The sequence below is a fragment of the Chlamydotis macqueenii genome, chromosome 7, assembly GCF_036417535.1.
Source record: "Chlamydotis macqueenii isolate bChlMac1 chromosome 7, bChlMac1.mat, whole genome shotgun sequence".
NCBI lineage: Eukaryota > Metazoa > Chordata > Aves > Otidiformes > Otididae > Chlamydotis > Chlamydotis macqueenii.
The window spans coordinates 26,565,106-26,580,097 of record NC_141562.1 but is presented as its reverse complement, the minus strand read 5'-3'; the positions used below and the strand labels follow the sequence as shown (position 1 = coordinate 26,580,097).

The 14,992-nt window shown below is 42.5% G+C and overlaps 1 protein-coding gene across 1 annotated transcript in view; it reads left to right on the top strand.

Annotated features, from left to right (window-relative positions):
* The window catches only part of SH3PXD2A (SH3 and PX domains 2A), a 136,506-nt gene that overhangs the window by 96,335 nt on the left and 25,179 nt on the right, over window positions 1-14,992 (top strand). The window contains exon 4 of the mRNA XM_086752525.1: window positions 12,037-12,150. Coding sequence (XP_086608651.1) covers window positions 12,037-12,150 — 114 coding nt within the window. The remainder of the gene's footprint in view (window positions 1-12,036; window positions 12,151-14,992) is intronic.

Sequence of the window (14,992 nt, the reverse complement as noted above, 5' to 3'; positions counted from 1 at the left end):
CACTATGCCTCTATATCATCTGTCTAACAGGTTTAGGTAATCCCTTACTGTGCTGCTTATTTATTTTAAATGGTGCTGTATTGTATAATGCATGTGTGTTTGTAATGGAGGGTCTGCAAATCTCAGCTTTTTGCCCAAGGACAGCATTACTCTTGCCCTTGTTTCATGGTTGATTTATTCCTAATGGAAAGGAATAAGCCTCACAACCATGTATTTGTCTTGTCTTAGCTCTGTGAAATGTGTGGAGATTGACAGCTCTTCTGCATCTCACATCATTAATTTGCCTTGCTAACCTTTATTTAGTGTTAGAAGATCAGCTTCGCTGATTATTGCCAGCCGTGCTTAGTGCTTTGCTTGGTTACACCTGAAGAGACAGAAAGGAGAGTCAGAAAATTAAAATGTTTAAATACTGGGACTTTGACTTATTACGCACTTAACTGCCTTCCTGGAGGCAGAGCAGCGACTGAGGCCACCAGCAACCCAGCCTTTCTCTACAAAGAAGGTGTTAATAGGAATGTTGCTGTTGATCTTCCCATAGTGCAAGACTTGGTGAGGTGTTTCTGGTCTCGCAAGGCAGAGCAGTTCTCTGCTCTGAGTCTAGGCTGCCTTTCCAGTCTGTAAGGAGCACCAAAGGCTGAATTTCATCTTTCCAGTCAATGTCCCAGGTGAGAGAATGAAGCAAGCTGCAGGAAAATCACATGCTTACTACCATGTAGCAAAAATCCTGCAAAGATGCTTAAGCAAAGTGTGTAGCTTTCTCATCCAGAGGCTAAGCCAGAACAAGTAGAAACAAATGCTTAGTTCTCTGGCTGTGTGCGGAGTATTTTCTGCTGAGGGAGGAAAATATGCATCTTACCAAAGGTTTTTGCCTCAGTAACTTTCCTGTATTCCCCTTCTCTTACACTGCTGATGCACCTTTTTGTTAGAGCTGATGGAACCAGATACCCCAGTAATTCTTATTTTGCTTTTCTGAGGTCTACATGGATGAACTCTGTTTTCCTCCTTCTTAAAGGTGAATGTTGCCTTCTATTGCCACATGCCCAGGCTGTTCTTATTGTCTGGGTTTTCATGATGGATAAAGGCAAAAGGCAAATATTTTCCCCCATTTTTTTATCTTCTTTCAGTTTTACATAATCTGCTTAAAATGGGGCTGGTTGAACTTCCTTCTGAACAAAGTATAGTAACAAGTCTGTAAGCTTCTAAATTTTAGAGAAATCTGGAAAAACCCTTCAGAAAATACTGAATTGGATTTGTAATCTCTTCTGGGGAGTGTCAGTGATACTACTTGCCAACGTATGTGCTTGTTCAATACAGTGTAGTTCATTAATCGGCAGCCCGCTAACGCACTGGCTGCTCTTGTAGCCTGCTATTCATCACTCTGGTACTCATTTCCGAAGCTGTCATTTCCTGCAGCCTTGTGCAGGCAGCTCTTTGAGGCTCAGCTCCCCGGGTCACTGCAGAAACACGGCTTGAATGGAGCTCAGGAGAAAAGCAATGAAGCAGTGTCAGAGGGAGAGCAAAGCTTTCAGTTTGGCTTACATCAGTATTCATGATAACATACCATCTGGGCTACAATCTTGCCAGATCTAGCTAATAAATAGAGCTGGACAGGAGTTGTATTTGGACAGCAGAGCTTCAAGGAACAGCCAGGATATGGAAATGGCAATTTGTAAGATGGTTATCTGAGCGCTGCAGAGCAGTGCTGGTCTGCACACTGTGCTGGGCACCAGCAAACCGAGATGTCTCCGTTCCTTTAGCAGGAGTATTGTGGTTTAGAAGGATCCCATAAAAGCTGTTTGTAAAAGGCAGTGTTTTTAATCCGGTGACTCAGCTGTGCTTCAGACTGAACTAATATCATTGGTTTCTTTATCCTCTGATTTCTGCTGGATATAGTATAGCCTTTGTTCCTTGCTTCAAGCGCTTGTCCAGTGTTGTACTGTTCTGTCCTGAGATAACTGAAGCCTACCTCAGAGCTGACATGTATTTTTGACTGAAATATGGGATTCCTGTATGATTTTGATTCTAGCACCCGGAGTGCTGTTTGGTACTCTGCTAGGATAGTTCCTAGTCCACAGAGTCTCTCTTTCCTGATTCTGTGTGGTTTTTGAGGATTTCCCAGTAAGCAACTGACACCGCCTTCTCTACAGACTTCAGAATAAGAAATGAAAACAAAAGTGACTTTTGTCAATCTGTGCTGGAAGTAAATATTGGCTATTCTCTACTGCCTGTGAAGGCTGTTTCCTATCGGCTGGGGCTGGGGGTCTGTAACTTTTTTTAAACCACTAGGAAGTAATTTGTAATCTTTGGACAAGATTGCTATGAGGCCCATTTGAACGCTTATTCATGTTTTCCTAAAGAAAGCTTGGACACAAAATGTGTTTGCTTTAAGATTAAGTCCTGTGAATGTAAAGGAAATTACTTGTGAGCTTGACTGTTGCACCCTGTTGGCTGACCACAGCGAGCACACAACCCCGCAACTGGTAATGACTAATCCGGAGTCTACGTTGGCTCCTGGGGCTCAGCTCCCCATGCCCCATGGGGAGGAAAGCCATCTGTTTGCATGCCTTTACTGTAATCAGTTGTTCAGGGCTCTGGAAAAATCCTCTGCAGGAGCTGGCTGTGCTGGCGTAGCCTTTTTGACAGCACTGGGTTACAAATCTACTGTCATGGGCTGGGTTTGCCCACCTGATTCTGTATATTTTGTGCTGTGTGCTGGGATCCTTCTCTATCTGTGTCCCAGCAAACATGCTTGTGGTTGGGAGCTCTTGTAAATTACTGATTTATGTGAATATGGTGCCTACAATATCACTTTGGCAGGTTCATTAAAACCTCAGATCTGTAGATTTCAGCCTCTAAATGAGGGGCTGCCAGAGAGGAGGTGAAGGGGACAGGCTTTAAGGAGGGTAGGGGATGGATTTATTGCTTAACCTTCCTCCTTGACCTACGTTTTCCTAACAGTAGAAACACTGAAGGAGATACAGGGCAGAAGCCTTTTTGGAAGTAGAAGATAAGACTCTGGACTGTAATTGAGCATGGAGGAAGGAAAGTGCCCCATGACCTTACATGATCGGGGAAGCTCTACTGAAAGACATTAGTGGCCGTTGGTATCCTCACAGGTCAACTTCTGGGACCTGCTGAAGTAAAGAAAATCTTGAGGGAAGGGAAAGAGGAAAGGAAGATACTGTCTAGTACTACTTGATGCCTGTGCAGACTTAACCAGTATTAAAAGCTGTGCATTAAGTCTTTGTGCACTCTAGAAATCTTACCTTGTCTTGTGGTTACTAAAATTGTAAAGACTTAATCTTTGAAGGGTGCATGTGAATCTGTCACTTTGCAAGAGGAAGAAAAGATTGCAAGAAAAGGTGAAAATTGATATGTAGTGTGACCAGAGCTTGAGGTCAGACAGGAAATCATGTTTCCAAGCAGATCAGATGGGGGGGAGGAAAATCTGTGATCATAAACGGGTATTTTCTGTAATAACCAAGTTGATATTGTGGGTTGGATGGCAGGACCACATTGGCCAGTAAACCAGTGCAAGTCATTAACCTCTTGAAAGCCGTTGGGCTGTGGGTGGACCTTGTTTTACTGCAGTTACTGTACAGTACTCAGCATTCACGGGCTAGCAGCTGCAGCCAGGCTGCTTGCACAATATAGTATGCCCACCTAAAGATAGCTTTGTTCCTTGTCGTGATTGATGAGATATTTCCTCTGAGTAAAGCACTCCCTCTCTTAGTCTTCTGTTGCTGTACTGAACAAAGACTGTGAGCCACAAACATGTTGGGCTATGTGGAATGCAGCTTACATCCCACAGACAGTTTCAGCATTAGGTGTTCTTGAAATCAAGTAAAGCAGGAAGGGAAAGATTACTTAAAATTTATTTTTAGAAGACATCAGGGTGTTTGAGCCTTAGCAAACCTTTTTTGCAACTTCTTGGGTGCTGACTAGCTTGTGGAACCAGCTGATTTCATTGCTTTGTGGATCCTCTAATTTCAGTGATCTGGGGATGCTGACAAACACCTTGGGTATGTTGGCTGTGTGCATTTTGGAGTTGGCTATGGGTAGGCTTTGCAAGTAGTGCTTTCCTCTACCTGTGTCTTAGGAAGCTCAGGGTACTTGACAGTTTAGGGGAAGCTGGTTACCTGGAGTGTGATGGAACTTGATCTGGGAATTGCAGACAATGTCCAAGACCTTTCCATAGCTGTTAATTCCTTTAAGGACACAATTTGAGTAATTTGTACTGGATTATATGATGACTCTGTGGATGTATGTGCCAATTCTTGAAAACGTGTTTGGCAGATTCCTGCATTCCAGCTGTGTCAATACACAAATTTGATGTCTCTCTTCTTTTTTTTTTCTTTTTTTTTTTTTTTTTTTTTCCAAGAGGGAGGGGAAGCCCCTGGGAAACAATTGGGTTATAGCAAATAGCTGCAGATACAGCACTTGGAGTTTGTAACTATTAGTTTGTATTATCAGAACCTGATGGTAAACTGCATGCTTAACTCCCCCCTCAAACACAAGAAGTCACAACTGTAAAAAGAGAAAAAAAAAATTTATGTATATGTATGTATGTATTTTTTTTTTCCAAATTTGCACCTCTGGAAGATGTGTCACCTACTAGCTTACAAGATTTGAACAAATACAGTAATGTGGTATTTCCTAGTTGTCTAATACTCTGAATATCCATCATCTCTACTAGTGATGTAACCCATAAAGTATTAGAGCTGAGTTGTATATTATCCAGTTTTCTCTTTTTCCCATGAACTTTTCCCATGTTCTGAGCACTTCTACTTTTTCCAGAAGTAGGAAGAAACACAGTTCCAATCCCAGTAGAAGACTAAGGTAATGTGTGTTTGAATGCAGAGGTCAGAGTGTGAATTTCCACATATATACATGTGTGTTTATGCATATAATGTGATGTGAAACCAATCCAAGCAAGCTAGATGTTTAAGCCAGAATCTGAGATGCGCTTTGGGACTCTGTATTGAGCACTTATGTACACACCTAGTCAGCTGCTTTTGGTCCAGGAAAAACCTGTGTGGCAGCAATAACTAGGATATTTATTCACATGTGGTGAGCCCTGTGTGCCAGCCAGCTCTGCAACCATAGGAACTGGAATACAGCAGCCGTGCTGTTAGCATATCTCCCCTTTGCTGGGAAGTTTCTATCTACCAACGCCACATGATTAGAGTAGTAGAGATGGAGGAAGACGACAGACTGGAAGGATTAGGATAGCACATCCATGAAACAACTAGTTACATTAATAGCCAGTCATTGCAGGAAATAACTCTATTCTGTCCCTCGTATGTTACGGCACCCAAACTCTGGGCCTCATTTCTATTTTCCTTGAACTCAGTAACACCTAAAGCAGTGCAAAGAATGCAATTCCCAATACTGCTGCTGAGTCCTAAGCATTTGCAGTTACTATCAAATATTGGTGGAGAACAGCAAATTGTGGTCTCGGCTCTATGCCTTTTGTTCCAACTTTTAGCTCCATAAGGCAAAGTGCTGTTCTGCTAATAGCCAAAAAATGATATCAACAGAGTCCAGCTTTCCAGAAGTCCCCACCTCCTGCGTTCCATCTCCTCCCTCACCTCAGGAAGCCCTCTTCAAGTGTTGTTTCCATCACCAAATTAAGCAAAAACTACTGCAGCCTATACTCTGATAAGAACACAACTCAGCTTTCAGACCCTCCCTAAGGAGGGAAAGAAAAGTCTTTCCAGGGGCAGTCCATGTGTGCTTTGGGTTCTCGGGGTTCTGAAGTGATGCTCTTAAAGTCGAATTCCTATTATTATATTTTTTTTAGGGACTCCTGTCTTTAGGGACAGCCTCTCTTCCTTCTTCCATGTGTTCTCTCTTCACTAAATAGTATAACTATTACTACAGTTTAAATACTGAGGGTAGCTTGCTGGGCAGAATGTAGCCTGTGGCTGTGTAACTGCTGTTGAACAGCAGTCAGGTGTGTGGTTTCTAATGTATATTCTGTCAGTTGCTGTAGCATATTTGGTAACAGGACCAAAATATTTGCTTAATTATTTCATTTGAGAAGAGAAGCTCATGTTCCTTAAAGAAGGCGGTGGGGGAGGCAGTGTTTCTGTGTTTGTAATTCTTCATTCAGCTTTTAGTGCTATGGTAGAAAACCTAATCCATATAGAAGCTCCAATTTCCCATACTGGGCTACCAGGAAAGGAGTAATAGGTGTGATCCTTTTTCCTGTTTTTCTCACATGAGAAAGCTAGCAACTCTGCCACATCACAGTGCTGTGGGACTCTTGGGGTATTTGATCAGTAAATTAAAAAAACTCTTGGAGTTAAGCAGTTACTTGAAGCATGTAGCTCTTAAAATGTGAACTGGCTGGAAGGATCATGATACATGGTTGAGCTGCAATCCTAATGTGTAGCTCAATCTGCTTTGGGTATGGCATGTACAAGGTTGTGAACCTGTGCTGTGGATCTTAATTGTGTTCAGGTAGGATGTCTGCCACAAGCACATCTTTCTTCCTTGAGCATGTCTTTCTCTGAGCCCCACTGCCATCTTTAAAATGAGATAAATATTGCTTCGTGGTTGAGTGGTGGCTGCAGAGCAGTCTGCAGTGCACACAGGCTGGGAAACATTATGTGTTTAAAGATGAAAGCTGCCTTTAATATTTCACCAACTTTAATAATTCATCCTGAGACAGCAGCCCTACTCTGCTGTGCAGTGACTCACACACAAACTTCTTTACCCTGAATTATAGTCCGCTCCATGCTAGGAAGACCTCTTGCATATATCTCCATATTTAAAAGAAATATGCCCCTTCTGTAAATCATAAGGACAAAATGCTCAGAAATTGAACATCGGCCTGTGTATGAATTCAATGCTTTCAATTCAGTACCTTTGCCAAGTGTGTGGGACTGAAGGAGCCTTTTACAGAGAGCAGAGCCAGCACATACATTGATACTGTCTAACAATGTACGGATGCTGTAGTGAATTTTTAGGAAGCGGGTGTGAGAATATGCTTACTGCAGAAAATCGGTCTTGCAAAATGCTACTTCTGATGGCTTTATATTTCTGCTTCTGCGTACTCTTTGGAGGTTAGTCTGAGGCAATTACGACTGACTTCCCTATGTGTGTCAAATATACATGTACTGTGTGGGAAGAGCTCTAGAGAGGAGGAAAAGGCAAGTACCTTCATCTGTGCAGCAATACTCTCACCTTAGCTGTGTTTTTTTTTTTTTTTTAATTAAGCAGATCACATCTCTGAAGGAAAGTAATCAGCTGTTGGCATGAAAAAGTCTGTGTGCAGGTCTGGAAGTGACCTGATTGCATCTAGTACTGCTTTGTAGGACAGCTTAAGTTGTTGGGTCAAAAAAACGCCTCGAGAGATAGTTTCAAGGCAGAGGGGAACTGCTCCTTAAAAGGGAGCAGTTGTCTGATGCCCAAAGAGCACATCAAATGTACCAGACTGCTGCTTCAGTGGGATTGTTCGAAGACTCTTGAGAGGTTGAGTGTTATTTAAGTATTTGTTTAGAAGAATGTGTAGTACACTCAAGCAGGAGAGTTCCTCCATTCCCTTTTACAGTGTTGCTGTCCTTCTTGTTTACTTTGGTTAAGCTCATAAATTGACAGTCAAAGCACACAGAGAAATTAATGGTTTCTAATTCTCCCCTCAGCCAATGTTCAGCATGATCTTGCAATTTTTTATTTTATTCTAATTTTTTTAAGTGATTTGTATCATCTGATGATTAAACTTAAAGAATCATAGAATAGTTTGGGTAGGAAGGGACCTTTAAAGAATAGCTAGATTTTCCTATTGGTGTGGAGAACGGGATGATATTGAAGCATGGATGGGTGAGAATGCATGTAAACATAAGCAAAACTTGCATAAAAGATAGTCATTTAGCTATACTCTAGTAGTTTCCCATGGTGTGGGTTGTGGATAAAGCTTGCTTAATTCTTTTGCTTTTTTAAAAGCCTTTTGGGGAGAGGACTGGGAATACAATTAAAAGCAAGAACATGATTTTAAAAATCAAAGTATTTTTGCCATTTATTCACTCTCCAGTATGACCATTCTATTTTGCAACCATCACCTTTCCATGTGTACGTATGCGTAGCAAGTGGAACCTGTCATCTCTCAGTAGCTGTTGTAGCTCTATGCTGAAAGTGCCTGAGAGTTATCAGAGCGTAGGTGGACTCTGTGAGCGTAGAGACATCTTGGCTGTTGCAGCTAGGGATGCTGACAGATGCCAACCAAAGGGTCAATATGTGTGGGGAGAAGATTGTACTCCTACCTTAAAAATTCATGTTCTTGGCTTAGTATTAAGGCAGGATTTGGAGTAATGCAGCAAAGCTTGAGCTGAGCTTGGTGTGGGTGCAGTGGCTACAACTCGCTCTGTGCTTTCTGTGAGGCTCACACTCTCTGAATCCTGGTCAGGAATGAGGGCTGATGAGTCTCAGTCTAAACATCCATGCCACATCAGCCTCAGCATTGTGTTTTGATAGGGGCATCTGTAAGGGTTAACTCAAGCTGTAAAGCACTGCCTAATTTTTACAGATGGTGTGAGTGCAAGAGCGAACTTCAGACTGGCTTGGCAGTGCGCAGAGATAACTTTACATAATTCCCTGCAGATGTTGCTGCAGAATGGTTTTAATAATGAATTGTGAAGTCGAGCTGAACTCCAGCATAGAGGGAGAACTCAAAATAAATGCAATGTTTTGTTCTATGTTTCAAAAGCAAGTTTTCTAACAACATTTCTGTGATGCTCTGGGTTAGGAAAGATGGCAGGGGATGGGACAAGAGATAGTTTGTGCCATCATAGCTGTGACTTTCTGGAAACAAAGGTCAATCTGGCTAATTTGTCTGCAAGCCATGAACCATCATGAACATGGAGATGGGAGGGAAAGGGTGGTGGAACCAAATGGCAGCTACCCTAATGCTTCTAAGGAGGGGATGGTGCAGAGCAAGTACTTCATGATCAGCTGGGCAGTTCTGGAGTTTGTGGCTGTCATGCACCGACTGCATTGTGGAACTTGTCTGTGCTTCAGTCATTTTCTGCTAGGAGTTTGTCAATTCTTGTGGTATGCTGTAATTTCCTTTCTGTACGGTTATGACTTAGATGTAACATCATAATTCAGATTTTTGCCTCACACAGAGTGAGCTGCCTCTTCAGTATCTGCTTGGCCACTCTAAGACCTTGCACATCTCACTTGTGAGCATGTGTTTTTGACTTCTCTGCTGCCAGGGGGATGCTGCTGGAAGTTTCTCAGGCTTCTCAGTTGTTCAGGCTGTTTAAGTAAAACATAGTTTTTTTTCTGTGGACATGCTCTTCCAATGAGCTGCATTAAAGCCTTTCTTTTGTCCTGAGAAGCAAGCTTGAAATGGGAGAAGATAATTTCAGAGCAGGGGCTGGTTTTCTCTGAACCTGGATAGATGCTGCTGATTTCTCAGTAGTTGCGGAGATTTCTCGTTTATACTTTACCTTTGCACTTAGTATATAAAGGAAATCTTTAAAAATAAATTATAACTTTTATGAGCTTTGTGGCAATTAGGAATTTTAATGTTAGTGATGGCCTGAAGAATCAAATCAGCTAAAAACCTCACTTAAACTGTCGCATGCTCTGTTTGCCCATTGCAATGGATTTGGTTGAGTTACTTGACTGTAACCTACCTCAAATGCGACTTGACCTCCAACTGGTACATGAGAGCCTGTTCATAAGATCAGTGGAGTCGTTAGGTCTCCTTGCCGAGGCCTTTCAGGGGCTGGGAACAGCAATAGGGAGGCACAGTGATGTGGGGGAGGCATAAGTATGCATGCCCAAGCCTGGGGATGAGGGGTTGCTTTTTAGGAGAGCGCTCTGTTTTAGATGGATGGAGGCTCAGCTGCCCTGCAGCCCCAAACACGAGACCTTAAACTCTGCTCTGGGGCCACGATGCAGCTCAGTGAGCCAAACCAGAGAAGCTGTATTGCGAAAGGGGCTAGCACTGCGCCGGCATCAAGGCTGTGCAATCCAGCCCTCCGAAGACGGGTTTACCATGGCTTGAATTTGGCCCAAGCACACATTTTAAGTGTACGCAAGTCCTTTTTGTGCAATTGTGTTTAATTTCTTTCTGAGGAAGAGTTTACATAAACTATTCCAGTCTAATTGGTATCAGCTGAAAGCCAGCTTCTGACATTTTGTGCCTAATTATAAGTGTATGTTAAACTGCGTTTGCTACCCATGTCGATGTGTTCCTAGTAAAATAAGGAACAACCATGAAGATGTGTTTTTGAAACGGTCTGGCAGATCCTGTGTGTTCGCTGCTGTGGGCTTCATGGCAGGAGAATCCACCTCCTGCTGAGGAGGAATAACTAAATTTAAACTTTCCAACTCTGAGCCTTGTGAAGCAAAGTTTCCAGACCTCTCCTGGGCCAGCAAATGGAAAGCCATGTCTGAGTTTTGAGAGTAAATAAATAGAGCTACCTAGCAGCTGTGCGGTGGCAAGTGAGGGGTTTGTTGCTTGGGGCACATGGTCTCCCAGCCACAGGCCCCAGGGAGGAAAATGAGGGTTTGTAACTACTGTCCTCTGATAAAATCTTCCGTGAGAGGGTTGGAACGAACTTGGATGACTTTTAGTGTGAACACTTGAGCATTGTTTCAACTTTTTTTTTTTTTTTTTTTTTTTTCTTTAAAGAAAGTTGCATGTTGCATGGCGGCGGAGCCCAGCAATGCCTTCCTTCCCCTTGCCAGGCCCAGGGCTGCGGCCTCCCAGCTGTGGGAGAGCTGCGTGGCTATCACACAACTTGGGGCTTTGCCTGCCAGGAATTAACTGGTTTTTGTGCCCCATCTACTTACAGACCAAGCTGGCTCGTCGCTGCCTTTGCTCCTCACAGGCAGGCCTGGGAGTCTCCTATGAAATATGTTGGGTTTACGACAGCCACTAAAGTCTGTAAATTGTTTTGAGGTGCATGTACAGAAATCGCTATTTTCTCATCTCCCTTTGGGGATGCTGGAATACTGGTATTGAAAAATAATTTGCATTGTCCTGACAAAGCAACTTACATTTCTGGGGGAGAGTGGGAGATTGTAGAAAACAATGGTTTACCTGCTTGGCTTTTTATTGTGCTGTATCTTAACCCTGACCTTACCTGAATGGAGCAGAATCCAGTTGTGCTCGTATCTGAGAGCAGCAAGCTCTTGGGTGAGTGAGTTGACATCAAAACCGGTGGAGGATTCAATAAATTGATGTAGCCAAGCAAGAAAAGAGGCAAACATAGTCATGGTTGCGATGCATTTAACCTAAAGATAGCTCACCTGTAATTTTATTCATCCATCTATGGATGTGACTTAAAGGTTGTATCTGTATAGTCGGTGAATACTTAACATTTTTTTAGATAGTGGTAGAAACTTGGATGTTCAGGTGGGAAGGCAAATAACTGATGCTTATGGTCTGAAATCACATTTCAATTAACTTTTACTCTCTTATTTCTGTTCTGTGCAGTACTTTCCAGCTTCTCAGGGTATTGAATTCAGGTCATGTTTGTTAAACACCAGCTGTGGTGACAAGTGCTCTGGAAGCACTTATTATTTTGTATCCTGTTCTGAAATCTGTCCCCTTCTACTAAAGTCTTTCCTATTTCCATCTTTTGACTTCTGTGATGTGTCATATTAGGATTTGGGTAATGTTTGTGCTATTTCCCATGTGTTCACATATACATATATACACATACAAAGTGTTTTGATACTGTAGATGTATATCTTGCAAGACTTGCTTTGAGGAACTGAATTGAAGAACTCTGATCTGACTTGTCATGGATAGACATGGATAGGTTTCTTAAAATAAACTTATGTTTGCTCCATTGCAACTTTTTTTTACATGAGGCCTGCCTGCATGTTTGTTTACCACTGTGAGAGCATCTGATGGAAGTGGTATAACAGGGCTAAACCCCTTCCTCTAGAAGGCTGCAGAATAACTCAGACCCACACTGAAGCTGCTGCTGGTGTGCTGCCTTCTCAGTAGCATCTTGCTATTCTTGTTCCTCTTAATGTTGACTGAGCAACTTCTTTTGCTTCTTTTTGTAGGTTGGTGGTTTGTGAGCACAGCAGAGGAGCAGGGCTGGGTCCCTGCTACGTACCTGGAATCCCAAAATGGAACCAGAGATGACTCTGACATTAACACATCCAAACTTGGGGAAGGTATGGAAAGCTTTTTCTTGTCAAGAGGGAACTGGTATTCACTTGCTTTATGCTCTTCCACCCGTAGGAAAATTTTGAAAACTCTTGCTGCTGCTTGTGGCTGTTAATCCAGTGCAGTAACCTCTTCTCCCATCTTGTATAATTAAATAAATTGTTGCAGAAGAAATTGGGGTGAAGTATCGTGCATGTAATCCCCTTGTGATCATCTTGGGCTGTCAGTGTGACAAAAGGTTCAAAAAATGAAATGGTACTCATTTTAATACCCTTAAAAAGAATACAAACAACTTATGTGCAAGTCCAAGCAGTATGTTCTGGTCAAGGTCTTGGACTCTCATGTCTATGAAAGGAGAGAACTTGCATGGCTTGTTTGCAGAAATTATACAGGTGAGAGCTTTTAATTGGAAGAAGATGCTTGTTAGAGCCACAGGCCATTAAAAGGAGTGAGATTTAACTTTTTAATTAATCCTTAAAACTAGTTTCACTGCTTTTGCTGTGGTCTATTATTGTATGGAAACATAATTTTATTTGGTGTGGTCTCATTTTGTTAAAACTGAGATGCCATTTGTCATGTATATGTATTTAGCTGCACTAGTTTTTGGTAAAGATGCTTAATTCAGGTTCCAGAAATGGAGTAGTACAACCTCACATATTCCACTGTTCCATTATAAAAGACTAACCACATCTTAATGGACTTCTCATGTAGCAACTGTGTACAAAGGACACTTCTATTATTATTTGCTCCATTCTAATGAATCTCTTGCTAAATTTCTAGGAGCTCTTGACGTGACAGTTATGTAAAATGTATGTGGAAACTCAGATGACCTTTTCTTAGCACAGGCAGGAGGCTTAGAGGTGTGTTAGGGTGACCATCTGCCCATTAAGATAGCACACAGGCAAAACATAACTCTGTGCAGGGCCCCAAGGGTGACATCTGTGGCTTATTGAAGTCTTTGGCTCTGTAACTCATTTTTCCCTGCTCAAAGCTACCCATATCCTGGGTCACTTAGGGTTTAGAGACAGGCTGGATGTAGACTGGTAGGCCGGGAACCAGTCTGGTTTGATGCAACATCTTAGCGGATGCAAAAGCACTTGGTAAAGCTTCCCTGTTAGTAAAGAACAAAAATTTACTGCTTTCTTCTGAAATAGTTGAAGAATGCATTGCCTGTTGGTTTGTAGCTTCCTCCCTTTTCCTGACTCTTAAATGTGGTGCATGCTTGACAGCCTTACTGCTTAAACTGGTTTAATTTCAAACTCTCTTCCTCCTTTCATGTTGCCCTCTGGAGTGTACTCTGCACGGGGCTGTTGCCACACAGCAGTCTCTTCTGGGTAATGGAAAAATCTATCAAATGTTGCTTATCTTCTTCCTCTCAGTCCCCTTTAATCCATTACCCTGCTCTCCTCAATGGTCAGCAGTCACACTCCCTGCCTTACTCCCAGTCCAGATACGCTGAAACCTGAGACTGTTCTTCCCTTTCTGTTCAGTTCCATCTCAGTGACAAATGTAATTGCATTACCTCTGCAGCTGCTTTGATGTGCCCCAGCTTTTGCTTGCTTTTCAGTAACTTTGTTATTAACTTCTTTTGTTCTTGTTTTTTCCTCCCTCCAGTTCTTCTTTACTTGGGCTGTTCTTCTCCTAATAGTTATTCCATAAGGGAGGAAAGAACAACTCAGATTCACTCTCTTAAAGAAAAGTGTATAAAAGTGAACAGACTTAGACAACTTGCCAGCTCTCAGTAGGGAGGAGAAAGGGGCTTCAATATAACTGAAGAGGAAGGCACTTTAAGTGGATTAAGTGCCCTAGCCCCTGGGTGTAGAGTTCATACAAGTTTCAGAGTGACTCCTGGAGATGTCGACTTCCTGCGTTTGTGCAATCTGTGCTCTGCCTTCTTTGAAAGGGTAGAAACACTAGTGTAGGGAGCTTTCTGTATGGGCTTCTTGGCCCTCCCCATTCGCAGAGGGCCTGGAACAAGTCCACAAGCGACACAGACCCAGAGGTCTACTCTGCTGTGGGAGACCCTTGTAAAGATAAGGAGGTGCTGAATGCAAGTTATTAATAATGCTGCCTCCACATAGCAGTAATGTTTCCATGTGTCTCTTTTTAAATAGTCTGTTCCCTGAGAAAGACAAAAGTGTTTCCTCTCTGCATCTGAGCCTGCACAACATCTTTTGTCAGGATGAGGGCAGACAGTCGACTGCTACCTGGGCCTGTGTTTAGACTAACACCATCTTACAAGGCTTGGAAAACATTCCAGAAAGCAATCTAAAGAAATATTTGCAGCCACAGGAGCTGTTAAAGTAAACATCTTAAAATGGTCTCTGGAAAGGTTTAGACTCTTGTTGATCGATAACCTTTCTGGTGACTAACTGTGGCATGACCAATCAAGTCCAAGTCTGGGATCAAAAGGAAAAAATCAGTATTGTTGAGGAGAAAAAAACTGACCCATGTAAAAGCATAATTGTGATATAAAAGGGCTGTCACTGGGGATAGTCATATGTTGCGAGGAGGACATGGTGTGATGGATCTGTGACCCACTGTGTTCAAGGTATACTCCTGGGTGTCTGAATCCTCCAAACACCCGGTACAAATAAGGAGCTATGTGTGACTGCTCTGTGTTGACACCTGAAGCAAACTTCTCCCCCTTCCACACTCCTCCTTCCCACAAGCCTTGAAGTTCAATATCTTTCATGTCCTCTCTTCTTGTATACAAAATTCCTAATGCAGGCAGCCTTACTATGAATTTAGTTTTGTCTTCTCTCTGCTATAATGTGTGTCTAGTGAGGTGTCCTGTCTTGCCTCTTATGTAGCATGTGTGTAACTGGCAGTCTGATGTCCTGTTGATCT